General features: G+C 42.2%; 1 protein-coding gene across 1 annotated transcript; it reads left to right on the top strand.

Annotated features, from left to right (window-relative positions):
* Positions 1-17,211: 17,211 nt before the first annotated feature.
* SYPL1 (synaptophysin like 1) lies at positions 17,212-21,681 on the top strand. Its single transcript, XM_075026782.1, has 5 exons — positions 17,212-17,349; positions 18,103-18,221; positions 19,436-19,640; positions 20,503-20,691; positions 21,550-21,681. The coding sequence occupies exons 1-5, from the start codon at positions 17,281-17,283 to the stop codon at positions 21,679-21,681; spliced, it is 714 nt and encodes a 237-aa protein (XP_074882883.1). The 5' UTR covers positions 17,212-17,280.
* Positions 21,682-22,463: the final 782 nt, after the last annotated feature.

Below are 22,463 nucleotides of genomic sequence, written 5' to 3'. Positions count from 1 at the left end.
CCAGCACAGTCCTACATCCAGCCTATGCTATAGGTCCAGTTCAAATAGCAATAGCATGAAATTCAATTTTACTTAACTCAGTTTTGCTTTCTATAAAAACATGGTAAGAAAGTTCATTTCAGCAACCAAACTGGGGGGATCCATAAAATAACTATCACCGTCCAGCTTTCTGAACTCCTCTGTTGTTAGATGGAACTGGTTTCTTTTGAGGACTATCTTTATTTTGACTATTTATTTAGAATGTTTATTTTGACAATCAAACTAGTATGAAAAAGGCTGCCTTGACGCCAGACCCAACCTAGCAGCTTTGAGGCTGATCTGCTTTAGGTTTCTGAGACTGGAAACTAGTGCTGGGCTTGCAGAGGGTGCTCAGTGTATCACACCTAGCTTTGCCTCTTGACCGTAATGCCACCTGAGCAGAGGCTGTGCCCCTTCCCTGCCTCCTTGCTTTTTTGGGGCATCTTCTCTCGGTAGGTCTACGAGGCCTTCTACAGGGAAATACTTCGTAACCTCTACTAATCATAAAAGAAATTAGGTAGAAACCCACATAGGAACCCTCTAGTTAGGATCTAGAAATGCATCTTGCCGAGAGCCAGAATTGACATCTCCTGGAGCAAAAGACTGGGCTTGTCCTCCTCAAAGGACAACAAAATATGAGGATGTCCCCACCAGTGCAATCCTGAGTCTGCGCTGCACCTCTGCAGTGAAGCCTTCACGCTCAGCACCCACTTGTGGTGGGTACAGTTGTGGGGAGGGATTTCATGAAGCTCCCAGTGCTCGCTGGGAGCCACCAGGACAAGTTCAGGGGTTGTGGCAGCCTCCTGGAAAAAAAGCCAGCACGGGTTGGCCACTGCCCATAAATCCAGCAAGGCCACTGTGGCATGTACGGGCTTAATGTGGGAGGGCAGGTGTGGCTGGGAGGGATTCAGGGAAAGGAGACAGAGATACCATGTAGACAAACAGGAGCAAATAGGATTTTTTTTAAGGAAACTCCTACTTTTTAAACAAGAATAGGAAACCCTGGAGGAGGTGGGGATGCTGCTGCTGCTTCATCCTTTGCTTCCATGAGCAGGGCAGGGAACTGCAATGCAGTTGCCAAACAAACACCAGGAACTGTGAGTCCAAGGAATGTGGCAGCAACAGAGGCACCATCTCGGCCCCAAGGTTTTGTCCTCTTGGGCCTGAAAACACCTGGGGTGGCTGTGCCTGACTCTGGTCTCATATAAATCACTATAAATCAGACCTAGATCCCACTGAGTTAGTAGAAGCACATTACTGTCATCTGTACCTCATTGCTCAGTCTCTGGTATGCCATTTCACAAGGGATCCCCAATTCTTTGGTGCAGGTCTCCTTTTCCACACGTTTTAAAGAAGGTGAATTAACCTGAGCCAGTTAATATGTCAACCCAGTTGAAACATTTGCAGGTAAAACACAGAGCTCAGGTTGATAATGACAACTGGAAACATTACTAGACCAAAACGTAGCATCTGGAAACAAAACAGCTGGGAATGCACACGAGGCTATTGAGCTGGTTTGAAGGGGAGCATTGATTTTCCTCTACAGTCAATTGCTGCCACATAACTTCAAAAATACTCCCTGCTCCCACTTTGTTCAGAAGTCAAAAATGCCCTGCAGTGCTGGAGAAAGGGTTGATGAAACAATAGCTCTTTTTGTCTTTTCTTTCTCGGCAACACAGGGAGAGCAAATTGCCGGGGAAAAAAGAAACAAACACACATGTATCCGCCAAGATGAGGTTCGTCCTTTTTGCCAGTGGGCTGAGCAGAAAGTGTAGCATCTTTCTCAGAGGAATCACAATGACTGCAGTGAAAACTGCAACTGAGCCAACTCTGGTGCTAGGAAATCCTAAGTTTTCCCACATGAAATGACCAGAGAAGATTTTTTGTCACTGAAGACTATTACCCTCTTCCACAAAGGCAGCACAGGAGTTAAGAGTGCAAGCAGCTGCCCTCAAGTGACAGGACTATAAATCTCTGTCTTAAGGGCAATGGAAATGAAACTGCCTCAAGTGCTATTGGAAAATCCCTCCTTGTTTCTTACTGGGTTCAACCAAACAGAATTAAATCACTATTTTTTTCCTTACTCAGGGCTGTGTATCTTGTAGATAAAGGAAGATAAATGTACAACTGTCCACCTCTGGCAGCTGATGCTCTGTGCGCAGGGGCTGTAAAAAAACACCTTCCAGAGTGAGGCAACGACTCATCTGTACAGGAATCAGGCCCTATTTTTGTTGAACGTACTTTTTTTCTTTCTGCTAGGGAAGATCCAACACCAACATTGCTGTCATAGCAGCTGCACAGGGAAATAAGTGATTTCCTGTCTGAGCGTGTTCCATCGTGCTGCATTTTATTTTTGTGCTAAACCACAACCAAGCATGTCACTCCACCCTGTGCTGGGGCACTCTACCCCATCCCCTGCCATGGAAAAGGCACTGGGAAAATATCAGGGCGGTGAAACGTGCCACCAAATGCCCACTCAGTACTTGTGCCAAATGCATTCCCCAGAACTGTGCTGCCGAGGCAGTTTTCTGGATTTTCAGAGTAGCTGAGGGCTCTTCTTGCAGCATTGCCCCTTCATCCCAGAGCTGTCAACCTAAATGGGGACAAGAGATCCAATCCTTGGCACAGCCTTCAGTCCAAACTTGCTCCAGAAACCAGAAGATAAAGAAACCCTCTGTCTGGCTGTGAAAATAATGGAGAAAAAAACCCAAACATTGACAAGCCTCTTATTGCTTTTCCTTTCCTTAGTAAAAAGAACTAACTTGCATCCTAAAAGAAGTAGGTTCTGCTTGGGTGTGATGCCGCCGATGTCCGTGAGAGGGCTATCAGCAAGAGCATTTGGGTTTTTTACCCTAATGCAGAAATCCAGAAAACGCACTGCCAGCTGATCACAAAATTCATAGGCACCCCCTGCTTCCTTGCAAGCTTTCGCACAAGCTCTGGCTCAAACCAATGTGCCCTCGCACCGGCTGGAGCAGCACACAGCAGCTGGGCGCAATGTGACCTCCGCTGCCCAAACCAGCTCTTGCAGCAACAAAGTCATTAATATCTTTGCAGCAGCAGGGGGCAGTTTCTGGGGGCTCTGCTGCCTCCAGCCCTGGGTACCCACATGCTCCTGGGCAATCTTCTGCATTGTCAGAGAGTCTGAGATGAGTCCCATGCCGAGGACTGATTTTCTTAATAAGCAAGTTGAAATAAATGACATTTTATTCACACACAGCTGAAGATTTTGTTGGATCCAAAATGACATGTTCTGTGTCTGATCAGGTTTGAATCTATCCTCATTATTAAATAAGGCAAATTTCAGAATAAAACATGGTTTCAAAATAAAAAAACTACAGCATTTTATTTGAAAACATGTAAGAATGAAATCTTATTTCTAGACACGTATTTATATATATATATGTAACATATTAATCACAGTAGTTAATACCTTTTTCTTCTCTGTAGATATCATACCATTGCCTTCACCCAAAAGATACTTTCTGAATTAAATACAATTTTTGGTCACCACAAGAGAGGTTTGGGGGGAATAAGCCATCTACCAGAAAGAAAGGGAAAAAAATAAATTAAAAAAAAAGACGATGACCCAAACCCCAAATCCTTTTCTAGTTCTGAGATTTTGCTCCCATTCACTTTTGCAGTCATCAGTAGAGCTGTTGGCTCTTCTGAATGTACCTTGAGTGAAATTCAATCCAGTCTTGAGGTCAACATGAATGTCAGTATTGCCTAGATGGAGGGGTCCTACTTGAGAGGTACATGATCTATAGACTTGTGCTGGTTCATTGCACGGGGCTGAATGTGACCTTTAGATTGCTCCTTCAGCTCATCTGAGACTTTGTACATTATCTTTGGGACATTAAGCACAGCAGGATGAGCTCTCCGGGGAAATTCTGCAGTGTTGCCAGCCCCCTGATGGCTGGTCCCGCGGGACGAAATGTACTTCTATCTCCAGCTTCTGGAGTCATATGATTATGTGAGGATCTCAGCTTTCACAGCAATGAAAAGTAGGTTTCTAGCCATTGAGACTGCAGAGAAAAGCTGGCAAATGTCACCTCCTAAAGGTAAAGGATCAGAAGACAAATGAAAAGGAATCTCAGCTATATCAAGAGCCTGATTTTTAAGCTAGCTGCATACCTTAAAAACAGCATGGTTTTGAGGACCAACTATTAACTTTTGAATACTTGGAATAAGAAATAATATAATGAAATTCTTGAAGAGAGAAAAAAGTGCTCCTTGCTTTTTTCCTTCTTCTCTCCCTGCCCTTCTTCCTTCTTTTCTAAGGCTCTAGCCTATTTCTTATGCTCCTTGATGCTTCTCAGTCCAGAGATGCCATTGGAGGAGGATGCTGTTAACCAGTCAGCTGGAGTGTGAGTACTGGGAATTTTCCAGGGTTACAAAAATGTTTTCCTTGCATCTGCCAAAGCTAACGGCAGCAGTCACTGAACACGTGCCGCTGGAAAATCACAAGTGGGCTGGCTGCCAAGTATGCAGAGCTCTTTGGACAGAGGCATGCCAGGGTCTTGTGAGTGTGAAAGGACATTGCCGTGTCTGAGCTGGCAAGGCAGCGCTCCAGGCTGGCCCTGGGCACGTGATAGCCCATGACCGCGTTCCCAGCCAGGAAAGCTGGGGCTGAGCCAGGTGCTGCCCGCAGATCCTCACTGCACGCTGCTGGGCCTCGCACCGAAGCGAGCCTTGTGCGAGGACTGTCCACTTGGTGTCTGAAGAGCACATTTGTTTTTAATGGAGCAGTTTAAGCGGAAATAAAGTGGTCAGCGTGAAATAAACAATCTCAGCTAATGGCTTGCTGACATTCAATCACAGTTCATCAGGGACATCTCCAGCACCTCTTGAATCTTGCGCCAAGCCATTAAACCCCTCTCACTTGGCAATGAGCATTTGCCACAAAGAGGCTAAAAAGAAAACTACTGAGGAATTAGTCTACCGTGAGCATGTGAAGAGGAGGGTCGTCAGTGTGGTGTGGGAAATTTTAATCTATACTGCCCAGGTATGTCCATACTAGATCAGACCTGGAGCTTGTCTGACCCTATAGTCTGTTCTCTGGTAGTGCCCAAAACCAGGGCAAAGATACCTAAAACTACGGAAGTGTTTCTCCCAGCCCCAAATGAGTTGTGACACATGGGATTTGGTGAGGGAGTCCATTTGCCAGTGGCACTGTAGCAAAAAAGGAGATCTTCCGTACAACTCAGTGAATCTCGTGGCTGTCATAATGTCTCATCCAGAGAAAAGCTGGTGGGAAAGGAGGAATCCAAGCAACTTGGAGAGATCATAATTTTTCATAGAATCATAGAATGCTTTTGGTTGGAGGGGACCTTTAAAGATCATCTAGTCCAACCCCCCTGCCATGGGCAAGGACATCTTTCACTAGATCAGGTTGCTCAAAGCTCTCTCCAGCCTGACCTTGAACACTGGGCAACCTGTTCCAGTGTTTCAGCACCCTCATCGTAAAAATTTCTTCCTTGTATCCAGTTTTGGTAGTATGTGTCCAGGTGAGAACCTCATCTTATGTATACAGAGAAAATGTGGAGTATTCCCACAGGAACACACACCTCTCATTTGCGTTGATTTCTACCTTCATGTTTTTGCACTGAAGCCAAATTCTTCAATTAAAGCTATTTTTATGGGAGATGCTCAATGACATCCATTTTTTTAGGATATGACTTCCAGGGAGTTATTCTTGATTTATATCATTAAGGAAAAAAATTGAATGAAGGTCCATCTTATAGAAGGTTTTGTCAAAACACTTAGGCCCTAAATTCTGCCTTCCTTTAACAATATGCATTTTAATCAGGTGCTTGAAATTTATAGCTTAATGTAGATTATGTGTGCATATGTTATGTGCCAAGCCTATACATACCTGTTTGAGGGAGCTCCAAAAAAACCCCAAATCCTCTCTCTTGGATGTTAACAGGAAAGCATGGAGAAGGTAGAACTTTTAGCCACTATGTATAGCCCAGAATTTGGTGTGTGCTCAGTGCAGAAGGGATGAAGGGAGAAAATAATAGTGGATTTATGCCTCTGCAGAACCAGCCAAGCTGGGACAGCCTCGCAGTTTGCTGTCCGTGGCCCTCAGAGGTTGTTCCAGCTTTATGTTTCACTAATACGCTCTACTGAAATGCTGCCTGGGGCTGACAGACTACCAGCAAGACTGATTAAACCAACTACTGGAAAAATCCCCAGGAAGCTAGTCAAAACATAGCAATTCCAGTGCTGAAACACGAGCTGTATTAATTCCTAGAACTGACTCCTGGGTTTGGTTGTTTTAAATTATATGTTCATACACACACACACGCACGGCAGCCCATGACCGTGAGATGACAGCACAACAGGTATCTCTTACAGCGTGGCAGAGCTGGAGGCTTTAAAGCGCTGTACACAAGTAAGGCACACCTTACTGGCTGTGCTCTGTGGACATGCAGATACTTGCTGAAGGACACATTGCGATGACGGTGGCACCAGTATGTGTAAAAGACCCCAGAGTGACCACATAATTAGGTGACCTAGACTTTCCTTCTAAGCTTTCTGTTCTTCAAAATTTTCTGTGAGTAAAGGGCTCATTTGTGAATATGATGAATGGCTTACAAAATGGCTTGTACAGCGGGATGCTTACAATAAAATGGGTTTGGAGGAGGCAAGGCAGCATTATTATTCCTCTGCCTGCCTGGCTGCTTGCCAGCCTCCTGCTGCCTGCTATCTCCCATCACAGGAGGTTGGAAAAATTCCCTCAGGATTGATTAACATGAGAGAGATTCTGTGAAAAACGGAGGCGGTTTGAAGGAGGGAGGTGATGGCTGAAAGGAGAAATTAGGCTTGCAAGGACTGACACAAGCAGTTAAGCACCTGGAGAGGTGGGAGAGCAATGAGAGTCACCGCAACAGGGAACAACAAGGAAATCCCAGGCAACTTCTTCTCTCTCTATGGGTGCTCCAGCCCTCCCACAAAAATGCTGCTTCTATGTGAGAAAATTCAAGAGTGGCAAGGAGAGCCACCTGCCCTGGAGCACTGCCAGTCAGCAAACTGGTGAAGCATGCTGGGGCAGGAATTGGACGCACGGACATGCTCCCAGATAATTCCCAGGCACAGTTCAGATGTGAGGATGGTCCAGAGATGGTTCCCAACAGGTCATACAGCCACCATGGTTTGGAGGCTGAGGCTTTATGAGCGGAGAGTCATATAACGCCATGTCAGCTGGTGTCTGCCTGGGAAGGACGCTGGCCACATTTGATTTCCTGCAGTTGAAGCATCCTTGGAAACTAAGGTTTTCTTCTGTATTTTATACTACATTTTACACTGCATTTGTACTACCACTTACCACATTGATAAGGCTCTGGAAAGATAAGAAGACTCTTTAAAAATTAAACTGGAAAAATGCTTAAAGCAAATTGTAAACCTGATTTTTAAAAATCTTTCTGGGAGGGCCAGGTTTTTTACAGCCCAAGTATTTGAAGGTCTGGACTTGTCAGGTAGCCTATAGGAGATCCTTTTCTTCTGGTTTCTCTGTGATATTGTTTTCCTAGGATAATTTGGCAACATTGCAACATCTTTTTCAACTGGTATCCTCATTTGCTCATTTTCTGCCAAAAATTGTGCTCCTGTTGAAGCCCGCAGTGTGACTGGCAGGTATCGGCAGTGGACAAATCTATTCCCTGACTCTGGATGCAGCAAGAAAAGGCCAGGGGTCACCATGCGCCTGCTCAGTTTGTTTCTGCTAAATGTCAAGTGCTGAAGCAGTCTTGGAGGAAAGACATTAAACATGTAGCTACCAAATTACAGTGCCAAGAGTATAGTTTGCTTTTTCTACGTGAAGTGGGACTTGGCCAAACTCTTGGCTTGTATCATAAAGAGAGCTCACCCTTGCATTTGGAAGTCTATGAACTTTTGGACTGAGGACTTATGAACTATTTTCTTTCACTGAGTAGCATTTGCATCTAATGACATTAAGAAAGGCTTTTTTATTCACATAGGCTTCTTGAGACATGTTTGGTTTGTGTTTTGTTTTCTAGAAAATTTAATCCAGTCAGGTAATAACTGAATTAACTACATAGCATCACTTTAATTTTACTATGCCTTCTATTTCAGTTTTCACTTTACTTCTCATTGCTGTTTGCATTTTATTTAACCCATATGTATTTTTGCAATTTGTGATCTAAAAGATACGATCTACCCGGTGCATTTCATTGCTTCCAAATTCTTAACAGATTGTTTAAGAATATCTATTGTGTCTCATCTGGCAAACAAATAATACCTGCTTGACCATCTGTATTTGTGTACAGTTATTCCACCCAAGTACACAAGACTTCCTTTCTCACCATTTAGAATGAGAAATATTTGTACTGTTGAATAGATTAATTTTTATTTTGTGGCCTGATGTCCATGACCCGGATTTGAGTTATAAACCTGTCATGTGTCAGGGCTCATTATCCACTGGTTGCATAAGCTATTGTTACCAGGATAAATTTAGAGTCCATCTGAAAATCACAATTAATCATTTGACCAGCACTACAAATACGGTCAGCCAACATCTACTGTCTCTAAATTCATGTATTTTTAAGTTTGCTGCCAGAATATCATCTGAGTTTTAGCTGCCTTGATTTGTGTTATAATCAGAAATACCTCATTTCAGACTCAAATTACTTTGTATAGTTAGCTCACTAACTCAAGTGTGTTGGTATGTCTTTTAAAGACTAGCACATTCTAAATATGTGCATAGACAATAAAGTGGCAAGATCTGGAATAATTACTATTTATATCCTTCCGTTGTTTTCTCAAGAAACAGTATTTTATACTTAGATATTGTTTTCAAGATGATTAAGCTGACTCCTAAAACGTTTTTCCTAAAATGTTTTTGTTTTTTCAAGTCCAATAATGCTTCAGGACTGTTTCCATCTGGTAGTAATAGTCCTGTTTATTCTGGAACATCTTGGTTTATATTATGCCTCTGTGTCACAAAATCTATTGAAATCATGCAAAACACCAATCTCTCTGCCAAAGTCAATAAAATTGCTACTTGTTGAAGAAAACAGTAAACAACAGAACTTCATAATGATGTCATTAACACATCCTTTGTCAACAGTTGGGAAATCTGGAACCTGCAAGAAAAATAAAGAAGAAAAAAAAGTAATGCATTCAGCATAGTTGTATAATTAATTATACAGAAACTTCTAATGAGATTTGGTTACAAATGCAAACAATTTTTATAGCGGCATTAGCTGCACACCAGCATAGCAGCAGTAGTTCAGCATGTAGAGTGGATGCTGCATTTTATCCGTCAGATAAATGGACACATTTTAAAGCTTCTTTAATTCTGAGAGTCAGTATTCTACAACAGGCCTTTTGCAACAGGTATGTAGATCTGAGCTGATCCTGAGTCCAGCTCAGGAGTCCCAAGGGATTCTGTCCTACCCTGCATTTTCTGCTGGGAGCCAAACTCTCCTGCTCTTTGTGTTCAGAACACTCCTGGGATGTTGCCTCAAACTACCTCTTGCTTTGTGCCAGCACAAGCTTTTGGGCATCCATTTGGTACAAAAAAAGAACATATTCATGGGTTTATTTTTTGTCCTGATCAGTTAAAATGTGTGACAGTATAAACTTCTGCAGGGAACAGTGCAGCCATGGATGGAGTATGTTTATTGAACTGCCAGTGCCAACCAAGCAGCACATAAAGCACTAGAAAACACAGTGGTAAACTGAAATGCAATGGACAGATATTGCCCGAAAGTGGCATGATATGGTCAAAACTGAACTTACTAGGTTAGTTCTCAAAGATTGCTGTCAGAAAATGAAGAGAGGGGAAAGGGAAGGGGTTTTCTGATTCCTAGATTCATCAAAAAGTTAATAATAGCACTACAGAGGTGTGGTTTGCCATAAGGTACAGATCACATGTAGTACTAAATGCTATGCTTTAGTGAGACTAATGTATACTCAGGGATGCTATCGATAACCCACACCAAGCTTAAGTGGCCTGGCTGCAGCAGAGAATATGTTCTATAACCTTTTCTCCGTGCTTTCCACTTTAAATCAGCATCTATGGCATTCTTAATGTCTACCCTTCATCCAAGAAATTCTGTTGGGTTTCACAGATGAGAAACATAAATTAATAATGATTAATTAAATGAATAATAACCTTCTTAGCCTGAAAATGGGCAATTTTCACAGTGTGCACTATCACAACTTGCCACTAGATGGTACAACAGGATTCTGTCTGCACAGTTCTGCAGCCAGTCAGCACTCCCAGATAAAACCCTTCCAGTAAGCAACTAAATTAATTGTGGCTCAAAATTCGTAAGTCTACGGTGAAATTTAGAATTTTTATTCCAAGTGCATACATCATATTCTTTGTCCTTTATAGCTGACGTTATGTTCCAGCACTCTTCAGCAATGACTTTCCAAGGTGTGTTTACAGAACAAGGCACGTATCAGCATACTGTACAGGGTAGGTCCCACAGCTACCTAGTTAACACCTACAAAGTGATGAGCTATGAAAATTAAGCCACAGGATTCGTTTATAGATTGTGATCCCCCATGGAAATCACACTGCCTGGGAGGCAAGAGCATCTACAAGAAACTTCTGCTCTGAAGCATCCTCCAGAGGAGCCACTGCCCCTCTGGGAAGGGCAGCCTTCCCTCTTGCCCTTTGGAAATGTACACAGAAATGTGGGGGGCAGGGGACACGACTGGCTGCCCTTCAGTGGCTTCCACAGGGATCAAGGAGAATAACAGGAATTTTTACACATGCAGCAGTAGAAAATTAAAATTCAAGGCAGCAAGGGTACTAATGAGCAACATAATAGTTCACAAGTAACTAAGCTGCTATGAGTAAATAAAATAAAGGCAGTGTAAAATGCCTGGAATTTAAAAATTTTGATACAGTGTCTCAGAAAATCTAACCTGTATTAACCACAGAACTTAAAACCTGCTTGGATATGATAGATGAATGGCACATGCTGTGAAATATGTCTCAAGGACTTTTAGCGAAGGCCAACATTAAACAGTGATTTCCAAAGTCTCAGAGACGTGGCAAAGGGGCGCTGCAGAAATCAGGGAAAAGGAACAATGTAACTAAGCATTGTTATTAGAGAGCCAAAAGAGAAATAAATGGGATAATAAATATACTAACATGTCTAAAGAGGAAAGATTTAAACATCAGAGTACACAAGCAAATAAAATGATGCAAAGATACTAGAAAACAGCTAACAAAATGGACAGAAAAATGCAGCCTATTGTTACATCATGAGAAACTACCCGTAGACAGCTATTTGGCAGGTGAGATTTATTTAATATGAGAGGAGGAAAAGCACTCTCCCCACCTGGAGTTTCCAAAGTTACAGCAGACCTGCTGAATAGACAGTACTGTGGACAGAGTGGTCCCGTGCAATGGTGTCTCCCCCGCCAAGATAAGTATTAACTTAATCATCCACTCTTGCTTTATCTATAAACACAGAGCTCAGGACTTCCCTGAATTAATCCTTGTTTGGATTGCATAGGGGATTAGGATGGGAAAAGAACATCATGAATCATCAAGTTTTTTTCCACTGCTATCACAAGCAACAATATTGCAAATATTCTGAACTCCCTCTTAAAACAACTTCCAGTGTTTGCCTTCTGTTGGAAGACATTTCTAGAATCTCATACTTACACTTTATGTTCAGCATAAATTATATTCTTTGATTATATGCAGTGATCCCTGTGGTAAAACTGTCTTTTAGTATAAATCTCTGCCTCCCCTGCATCTACTCCCTTGTGTACTTCCAGCCACCAGTAATACCCTCAGTTACCCTTCATTTTGCTAAGCTAAACCACCCAAGCTCTTTCAGAAAACGAGCTCTCCATGACCCTTAATCATCCAGGTAGTTTGAATTAATGTTCCGCAAGCATTAGTAAATAAGTCTACTGCACAATACTCCAGAAGAAGCTCACTTGCTCCTCGCGCAGGGGCACTAGTGCTTTGCTCTTTCTGTTGGAGACCTGTCTCCCTGGGGCAGCCAGGAATCCCACTGGTCTCTCCCACAGCCTCGCCAGACACCATGAGACCAGCTATATAAACCCCACAGTTTTGTCCTCCTTTTTATCTTCCAAAGAATGGGACTCGGTATACTGAGAAATTATTTTTATGTTTTCACCGATAATACTGATTTTCAGTTTAAGAGCTATCAGTTACCTATTTTCTAATTAAATCAGTGTTTCACATCAGTTTTATATCCTTCTAGAGTCATCAAGTACCAGGTAAAATACCTTGCAGAACCTGGAAGTATGTCACAGGGACAACTATTATTGGCCCAGTCTTTTGATCATCACTGCTTAAGCATCAGCTAATCAGCAAAAACTAACTCCCAAATGACCATGAAGCTTGACATTAACTATATTGTTCTAATTTAATTCTCTATCAAGAGGGTTCTGCATCATTCACCCCATCTCTTTTCTTAAGAATAGTGATAAATGGATAGGCCTATATTGCCATAACATCAGACATCCATATCTTGACCAGCTTTTCAAAGATGACCAGCAACCATTGTTCACATTAAGAGTTTTCCTTTATCAGCCCTGTCCAAATTGGGGTTGCTGGGTATTCACAACTGATATAAAAGCTTTAGCAGATGTGACGCAACACTCCCCTGAGCCCTGCTGGAGTGGAAAGGATTTATTACATGATTAGCATATAAATACTTTCCTGCTTTTTCCCAAATATAGAATATAATATTGGCCATTCTTGCCTTTTTCTTTCTTTCTTTTTTTTAGTTGATTTCCATCATTTCTGTCTATTCACTTTGCTATAATCTCTTTTCTCCTCCTGTGTTTCAAAAATACTGCTCTCTGCAAGGCTGTAGACCATATACTGGTCCATTGGTCAATTTGCTTTCTTATCATTTTTCTGCAATAGGGCACCTTCTAATTTATATTCATTATTGCCAACTTCTCCTTTCTCCCATTTGTTATATAATTTTTATACTTCTGTCACTTTCTCTCTAAGCCAAACTAATTTTCCAAGCAAAATAACCCTCTTTTTCTGTAGTGAGCTTTTTTGGTGCTTTTAAACAGTATACAGTCTACCTGCTTAAATTTTTCCTTGCAGAGATTTGATTCAGAATTGGTTTCAGCTTATGAAATTAGCTCTGTGGAAGTACTGTCTATATTTAAAGTGTTTGATATCACTTTGGAAGGCAATCCACTAGCAAAAATGTTCCAATATACTTTCAACCCCAGCAGAGAGATAAGTTATATGGAGTGAAAAATTAAGAGCCTTTTCCAATTTTGAATTAATGAGCCCACAGCTAGAACATTGTATATAGTTCAGAGTACATCCATACCAGACATCTAACACCTGAAGAGACTTTGGGAATAAAAAATAAAAAAAATAAAAAAAAAATCAATCAGGGCTGAGAGCATTTTTGAAGAATGCTTTAAATAATGAAATGCTTTTAAGTAACTGACAAGTGGAAAAGGAGAGGAATCAAACAAAAGCCTATATGTATTTTTAGGGAGACACATTGCTTGTAGGGTTTAAGTAGAAGATGGGGAAGAACGAAGACAGAGAAAAAAACCTACTGAGATATATTGGGGGGGGGGGGCAGGAAGCTGCTTGGATCATTTAGACTGAACCAAGTCTTTATATGCCACTTATATATGGAAGAGTTTTTCTTGATCATGGAGGATGTGGAGATGATGAGCAATAGATATTCCATCTTTTATCTTGTTCTGCCTCTTCTTTTGTATTCCTATTTTACTCCTTAAAGGCACTGGCTATTCAGGCAGCTAAACTAATCAAGGTGGCTTGAACCCTCAGCACTGCTTGTCTGGATTGGGGTGGGGGGGGTAGATTCATGTACTATATGGAGAGTAGGGAGCATAGTCAGTCTCCCATAGGGTACGTTTTCCTGGATTGGACACTGCTTATTTAATTCTATGACGGACCTTTACAAGATCAGAGGGCATTTCACCAACTGCTTTAGAAACACCACCATGAAATACAGAAAAAACACTGTCAGTTCCACAGACTCCCCCACTGGATTTCGATCCTACAAGACCTGCACAGCTCAAATTAATGCACGTTTTAGTTGTGCCATTGCAATATTCCCATAAAAGAGACCCTAGGAGACTTGCACAGCTCTGCTGTGGTCTCATTCCCTAATTTGTGCCCACTGTTCAACTCCATTGCATTTAAGAGGGATTCATTTCAGGACCAAAATCACAGGTTACTGTTCTTCCCTTGCAACATCAGTCAATGACATATCTTACGAAGTCAAATTATAAATTCATTATAACTAATGAGATAACTAATTTTATTGTCTTAAACCTTAACTTGAAGGTACTCAGACAGTCTTTGCTAGGCGTATCTAAAGCACCCGCAAAGCTGTAGGCTGAAGGCTCAGGCACACAGCTCTGCCCCTGCCATACTAAAAGGCTGGTGGAGCTGCAAAGCAATGCATTTGCAGGAGATGGAGCTTTCTCAAGGCTGTGTCCAAGACCATGCTAAAGCACACACAGGAGGTCCAGACCCTCACAGATCTTGTCATCTACATTTGGAAATGCAAAGTACCATTCTGCAGACTGGTGGTTTAGGCCCCTCTTACCACCTTAGGCGTTCCCATTCCTGTGATACCCTGCTGTGATTTCTAACAGTAGTGAGTATTTTAGTAGCCTGCTCCAAGGAGTGGCTGATCATTTTTGTGCTTCAAAAGCCTGCACACATCTGGGAGTGCTCTACTCCAATGACAGAATTAAGACAATGCAACATTTTAAAAATTAAATTTAGCATATGCTTGATGATACCTGTGCACTCTGGTAGATTCCTGGGAGGTTTGCCACCCTGTTCGTAGCTCCCTGAGAGGTTGCAAAATGGCCTCACTCTGCCAACAAAAGCTCCACTGGTAGCCATGCAGGTGCTCTCACCCTTCAGTGCACTCTGCACCAGGTGTGCTTTGTACCCACAAACAAATATTCTTGGAGATTTCCAACAGACAGGCCAACTAGTCACCATTTCTAATTAATTAGTTACAAATCTGCAAGTTGATCTTAACAGCAAGCTCATACATTAATAACTATCTTAGTAGTGATGCTAGCAAGATTACAGTTACATCAGACTTAAAAGCTGTTTACAGACACTGTAATTAATAGAATCAGTAATAATAATTCATTGTATTTTGAAGTATCATTGATGTCATTTTCATGTAATAAAGGAGCTTATTCTATTTATCTTAAGAGTTTATATGACCCTCAAGGACAGGCACATCAACATTTGACAACTGGGGACTGACCATATTTTGTGTGCGCAGTCCATGGTATGTATGCTCATAAGCACAAATGAGAACAAAGCAGAAGACACGAGCCAGGGAGGAGGCTGCCAAGCTGGGCAGCAGCTGTATTTGTAACATAGCAGTGAAAGAAAGGAAAGAGCCATCCTTTCTACAGCTTTAAACTTGGACTACCTCCAGGAGCCTGTAGCAGCAGGCAGATCTCAGCACCTCTCTTGCTCATTGTACAGAAACCTAGGGTCAAAAATCTTCCTTGAACAGAGAAGCAAATTTTGTGAGAACGTCAGACCCTGCTGCCAATGTTTTGCGGCAGTGCATTCCCACGCCAGCAGAAAGACTGATGCTTTGCTACCGTTCTCACATGTATCCTCCAACCTGGAACTTTCCTCATGTACTCCTTCCTTCTCTCCCCAAGGCCCACCCTTGGCTGGCCTCCCACGACTTATTCATGGTAGTAACATCTGTCACAGAGCAAACTTAGCCAAGGTTGCCCCCAGCTTCCATATCCCTGACCAGTCCTTCCTTTTCTGTCAGTATCAAGTCCATAGAGCACCTCATCTGTGTGAGTGGGCTGTCATCACTGCACACCAGAAACCTGGATTGCTTCTACACTGCTATGTTGCCCTTCCAGCAGGTGCTTAAGGTTCCCCTTGAGGACTTGGGCCACCATCTGGTTATCTGAAGGTCTCCTCTGCTTCTTCCTGATTAGGTAGCTTGTAGTAGACAGCCACAGTAGCATCACCCATGTTGTTCTGCCCTCCAGTCCTAGCCCATAAACTCTCAGCTGGCTTGTCATTCATCCTAAGGCAGAACTCCATGCATTCCTGCTGTTCTCTCACATAAAGGACACCTCACCTTCTTCTTAAGGAGCCTGTATCCATCCATAGCAGCACTTCAGTCACATGAGCTATCCCACGCTGTCTCCATGATCCAAATGAGATCATAGCCCTGCAACTATACACAGACCTCCAGTCCCTCCTGCTTGTTCCCATACTGCATGTGTTACTACAGAGGCACTCTAGGCTGGTACTTTCTCATGCTGACTTCCCAGAAAAGGCATGAGAGCTTCCCCCATAATGGTCTTCTGTGGCACTTCCTTATATGCATACATACACTTGGGGGGAGAGCTTCTGCTCTATTTTCTTGTTTTCAAAGTCTCTCGTTGAAATCATGTCAACCCATGCCCTTTGATTACCAAACCAGTCCACCGCTTCCTCACTTAATGTGGGTCATCATCTCTTCCCCTGATGCCCAATCACTCCTAGTTTAAAGGTCTCCTCAGCAGATTGGCCAGCCTGTCGGAAAAGATGCTTTTGCCCTACTTGGTCAGGGACAGCAGGTCTCATCTTTTCTTAATAATCCTGAGTCCTCAGAGACCGTTCCATGGTCATAAAAGTTGAATCCCCTTTGTTGACACCAGCTGCACAAACAATTTTTGACCTGCAGGGTCTTTTCACTCCTCCTCAAGCCCTTCTTCCTCACTGGGATGAGGCATGGCCACGAGGACACAGAGCCCTGACACTCGTGGCCTCCCCCGCAGCAGCACCTTCTAGCTTCAGACAATCACAGCCCCTGCAGCCTCCCGGGGAAGGGAGGGAGGGAGGAAGGACGGACATCGCTGCTGCCTCAAACCACAAAATGGCCGAAGCTGCTCCTCCCTGTGGTAGGTACTGCGCCATTTCCCTGGCCCACAGACAAGGTCCTCCGTGGCAGTGGCACCCACCCCACTCGGCTGGGCTCTCCCCTCCCACGGGGGCTGGCCTCCCCCGGCCTCTGATTTGGGGCTGAAGAGCCCCAGTGTGAGGTAACTCTGGGTGGGACCAGCCCTGGCATGAGGTAACACGGGGTGGGGCCAGCCCAGTGTGGGGTCAGTGGGTGTGGCAGGGGTGTGGCAGGGAGGAGCACAGGGGCTGCCCATATAGGGAGGTGCCTGTGGGGGGCCGTGGACAGGTGGTGGTGTGGGTTCTTGCTGACTGCTGTGGTATCTCCCAGGATGGCTGGCTTGAGGGTGGACTTTGGCTTGTTCCTGGAGCCTCTGGGCTTCATTAAGGTCCTTGAGTGGGTGAGTGGGGCTGGGGAGGCACAGAGGGGAGACCTCTCTTCTCCTCACGGGGCTGTTTCTTCTCCTTTCCAAGGACTGGCTTTGCTCCTGTGCCATAGCTGGGTAGAACTAAAGGGGTGTGTGCTAGTGGACTGCCTGCTCCCTGCCTCGTGTTGCTGGTGGTGGATGCTCGATATGAGGCTGCTCTTCAGCTAAGCCCTCTGGCTGGAAGGGAAGAGAACAGTTCTGTGGATATGTAAAATCTGTGTGTTAATTAAGTTTGTCGTAGTAACTTGTGCTGCTGTCTGTTGTGTGTTCAGATTATTGGGGGGTTAGGGTTTTGCTAGTGACCACAGGGAAAACCAAGATCTACTCAGGGGGTCAAGTTGATGTGCAATACTATGAGCATGTAGCTTCTTGCTATGCTAATGTGCTGTTGTGGATGTCTGAGATGCCTAAAAATTCTTCCCTTGTGATCTCTAAGAGGTACTGTGCTGGCTTTTAGCATTTAAAAAAGAGAAACTTTTAGGGTAGAGCTAAGAGAAATATAAACAAAAAGAACTTTCAAATTGGCTTCTGTTAGTGGTGTTGCTCATGATTTTGGGCTATAGAAACTCAGTGTTTCCATTACCCCTTGACATCACTTAATGCTTTCCCATTGCTAACTTAGTCCCTATTTCTTGCTTTCATTAGCTGTTTCAGCTAAAAGATTGAGCTTGTTTCCTTTGAGCTCTAGTGTTGTGTACTAATATGTCTATGCATCAATTCCCACAGATTTTTTCTATCTTTGCTTTTGCCACCTGTGGAGGCTTTCAAGGTGAAACGACCCTTCTAGTTTCCTGCAAAGGTGTGGTAAACAAAACAGTTACAGCTGCTTTTGCTTATCCATTCAGGTGAGTATTAGCTCTTCAGTTGTCACTCATACACTAATTATTTACTATTCACTTTTTACCCCATCTGTCTCTCTGTGAATACATACTTACTGTACATATCTGAACTAACATGTGAAACCTCTGGCTTGCTCTGCAGTAGTAAAAAAACAAAACAACAAACTTAGTTGTAATTGTTCAAAACATTGTGGTTGTCAGTGCCTTATAGAAAGAAGTAGGTAGAAATGGTGATAGGCTGTATTACTGCTTTGTATCACTCTACCTTAAGCTCTATTCTAGTAGTGCATGAATGCTACAGAAAGCAATAATAAGCAAAACAGTGCAATTAACCTTAGTAGCCTATTTCTTCATCAGTCTGTAGTTGCTTTGGAGGTATAGGTAAGATTATTTTGTATGTGCCATTATCATATTTTTGTTTAAAGGCTGAATGGAAAATACTTTTCAGTTTAGTTCGCTATGACCTTGGTGAGAGTGGGTGTTGGGTACATAAAAACTAAATATTCCACTGTTGTTGTAGTGCTCTTGCAGAGACAAGCTCCTTTCCTGGAGCATGAGGAGAAAGGCTTCCTCTTTGTTCTCACAGCTGCACAGTTACAACAGGTGCAGAGTTGGTGTTCCATATGTGTTCAATAAGCATAGGTGTAAGTATAGAAATAGATTCAGAGGCCAACTAGTAAAAATTACTACAGAAGTACAAAATTTGGTCACAAACCCCAGCATTGTAACAGCACCTGGAGGGGATAGTGGGAATCTGAAATAATTCTGTGCTGGTCACTGAGTGGTTGCTGCTGGTCACAGGTTTAATTGAACTTTGTATGCTTGAAGGTTCAGTGCTTGTATTTTCTTGTAGCTGTAATGCATCTCAGTGCCTTTTAAGTCCTGATCCCCTTGTTTAGCTGCCAATCTCTAAAATAATGTTATGTCTAAAATGGTTAAGTTTGCTTCCAAATTAGAGTTTTTCTTTAGTTGCTCTAAACTTAAACTGAAGATACTCTTCCTGAAGCTGCTATTGCAAATCTTGGTGTAGGATAGGGAACAATCTGCAGATATCTTGACAAATCTTTGTGTTTTATAACTAGTACGTAATACAAATATAAATTGTCTTTTAGAGTAAACTTACACAACCAGAATGCTGAAGCACTGTTACTGTGAAGTGTGACTGTATGAAATTTCCACTGTAGCAAACTCTAACTACATGGAGGATATAACCTTTGCAGGTTGAATACTGTTGTATTTAGTGCACCAGACCCAAAACGCTGTGGTGGTACTTGGACTGATGTTTATCTCGTGGGCAACTTCTCCTCTTCTGTGCAGTTCTTTGTCACACTTGCAGTGCTGGTATTCCTCTACTGCATTGCTGCCCTTGTGGTATATATTGGATATAAGCATGTGTATCAGCAAAATAGCAAGTTTCCACTAACTGTAAGTAATATTAAGGTAATTTGATGTTTTGCCTTTGAAACCACAAAGAGATGAGAAATATTGCTAATACAAGAATATCTGAATAACTTATGAACATTCAATAGTTCCAGAAGTTAGATGGAGCATGAACACAAGTATCTCAGACTAGTTGCTACAGCAGTCAAGAAGAAAACGGACTCAAAGACCTTGAACATCCATGGCATCATACCTTATGCAGTTATTAAAGCAGAGTGGAATGAAGGTCCACCTTCCCAGGTGAACAGTGTCTTCACCACAACTTTAATTCTGTACAATGTATTTGAATATACAATTGTTCCATAGGTGGAACCTCCCTTGTTAGTCTCTGGGAATTTTCCATGTGTAGAGCACTTGCTGTGCAGATGCAATTGGCAGAGGGAAATGTTTATGTTGTGAATGTTAGTCACTTTAAATACCAAAGCCCTGATCCTCAGAATGAGGAATTTCAGAACATGCCCAGAAACAGATCTAGCAATGTTTCAAGCCAAATTTTAGCATATCAGCCATCCAGATTTAAATCCTCTGCCTTTTCTCCCCTGTCACCCCCACTTTACTAAACTTTGAGTTGAATTTTTATAAGTGCTAGGCATCTGATTTTAGAAGCTTAAAAAGGATAAGATCACCTATTTTTTGCATCTATCAAGCACACGGTTTTATAGCTGATTATCAACACAGAATACAACTTTTGTTGTAATTACAACATTGTTAATGGCTAAATTTGCTTGTGATCATTAGCACTGATGCAGTTATTTTAGTGATATAATTGATACTGTCTCTGCCTTGTTCCCTTATGTACGTTCATACAAATTTTTTTAAGCTAACAGTGAGTATTTCTTTTATACAGGACTTGGCTATCACTGTTGTAATAGCCTTTCTGTGGCTGGTCAGTACTTTTGCTTGGGCAAAGGCACTTGCTGACATCAAAATGTCCACAGGGGCCAGCATTATTCCAGGAATTGAATCTTGCAAAGCACCAGGAACAACTTGTCGTTTTGCTTCTGTGACCAGCATGGGAACTCTGAATGTGTCTGTGGTAAGTATGCCTTCAACCATATGGGTACAATAAATGTGTTAGAAAATAGCTGATGGCACCCAAGAGCCCTGTTCTACTGATTGCATGCGTTGCTTTATGGGTTAAGAATGCTTTATGGGTTATCAGTCATTCAGGCCCATGAATACTGTGGTAAGACACTGACCAAATTCTTTCTTGTTTCTTCGAAGAAATTAAGAGAAACAACTTGTAGGATCTGTCTCTAAAGCTGTTAGATGCAGCATTTCCAGACACGTTTGAGTATATTATTTCTGTCTGTAGCCAAGAGCGCCTTAAAATGTGTTACTGTGGCACTCAAGTGGTTTGTTGACTGATATAAGTAAGGAGGGAACACTATGCTTCCTGCTCTGTCTTTTCATGTTGAATGTAGCTTTTTAATCAACTGTGAGCATTTTTATACATCGGGTAGTGGTTCCTTGTAATACAATGATATAAAGCTCATCTTCATAGAAGGAACTCCTCACAGCAGGGCAAATGAGGCTTATTGTATGATCTTCCTAATGAATCCTGCTTTTCAAAACTCTGGCTGTTATTCATTGTCCCAGTAATAATTAATCATGTGCACTGGATGGGCATATGCAGAGGTTCTGAGTGACTGAAAAGAATTTGTCTAATTCCATGCAAAGGATAGTGTAAGCTGACTATCTGGTTTCCAAAGAAGTCTTTTAAAATAGCTTGTAATATTCTAAAGCATGTGGAAATGTCTTGTCCAAATCAAAGAGGTGCCAAAGATGGTGTGTTTTTCTGGCTTGCCTTGAAGTCATATTCTGGCTTTTAAACAAAAAAAATAACAAATAAAAACCCCTGCACCTTAATCTCACCTTTTTTCTTGACCTACAGGTGTTTGGCTTGCTTAATATGGTTTTATGGGGAGGAAATGTTTGGTTTGTATACAAGGACACTAACCTGCACAACCAATCAAACAGAATTTCTCAAAGTCCAGGAATATATCCAACTCAAAGAGGAATATAAAAACAAGGTGATACTTTGAAGTGCTTCCACTTTTATATCACACTGCCAAGAGCATGGAGCCATTAGGATTTATTTCAATAATAACTGATAATACTTGGTACAAACTTCTGTTTTGTCCTATGGTTTGACATAAGGTCTTGGATACTCCAATTGAAATGTTTAATTATCTTGAAATATATTGTGCCTTTTGAAGTTGTGTGGCTTTTTATTACAGTTTTTGAAGAGCAAAATGTTCAGGTTATCTGGATGCTGACCCTTTCAGGTTCTTAAATTAGCCTCAGAGGAGGGGTGGGTGAGAAGAAGCTGCATTTGGGTTATTACTGCAACTCCTTTATTCCTAACAAGCCTTGGCTGAAAAATTAAATGTAGATGCAACTAGGGTATGTGAAAATGTAGTTCAGCTTCTTCCTATCACTGATACCTTGCAAAAGCCATCTGAGTAGAACTCATAGCTGTGACAGTTGCAGCCATCGCATGTAGGTTTCCAGATATTCCATTCAGATTGCTGTATCAATTCTGCTGACAGGCCTGTCTGGAAGGACATTACTTCTGTGTTTTATATGTTGTTCCCATTTAATGGCTTGGGACAATCTCTGAACAAGAAGATAGCCTTACAGTTTCACTATAAACTCATTTAACAAAGGTGAGACTGTGTATACGTGTGCAATAGATGACTTAAACACTCGGAAAAAAAAATGAAGTGTGGCCCAAAACTCTTACAAATACTGTAGAAATCAAAGCTGATATATTCCAACTGCTAGTGTCTGGGCTTCTATGAATTC

This window comes from Buteo buteo, chromosome 4 (genome assembly GCF_964188355.1).
Source record: "Buteo buteo chromosome 4, bButBut1.hap1.1, whole genome shotgun sequence".
Lineage (NCBI taxonomy): Eukaryota > Metazoa > Chordata > Aves > Accipitriformes > Accipitridae > Buteo > Buteo buteo.
This window is presented reverse-complemented; position numbering and strand designations above follow the sequence as displayed.

What these genes read in the sequence shown, in the direction of transcription:
- SYPL1 (XM_075026782.1), top strand. Translation starts at nt 17,281, where the DNA reads ATGGCTGGCTTGAGGGTGGACTTTGGCTTGTTCCTGGAGCCTCTGGGC. An exon ending in TCATTAAGGTCCTTGAGTGG is followed by an intron (nt 17,350 to 18,102) that starts GTGAGTGGGGCT and finishes CAATTCCCACAG; the next exon opens with ATTTTTTCTATCTTTGCTTT. An exon ending in ATAGCAAGTTTCCACTAACT is followed by an intron (nt 19,641 to 20,502) that starts GTAAGTAATATT and finishes TCTTTTATACAG; the next exon opens with GACTTGGCTATCACTGTTGT.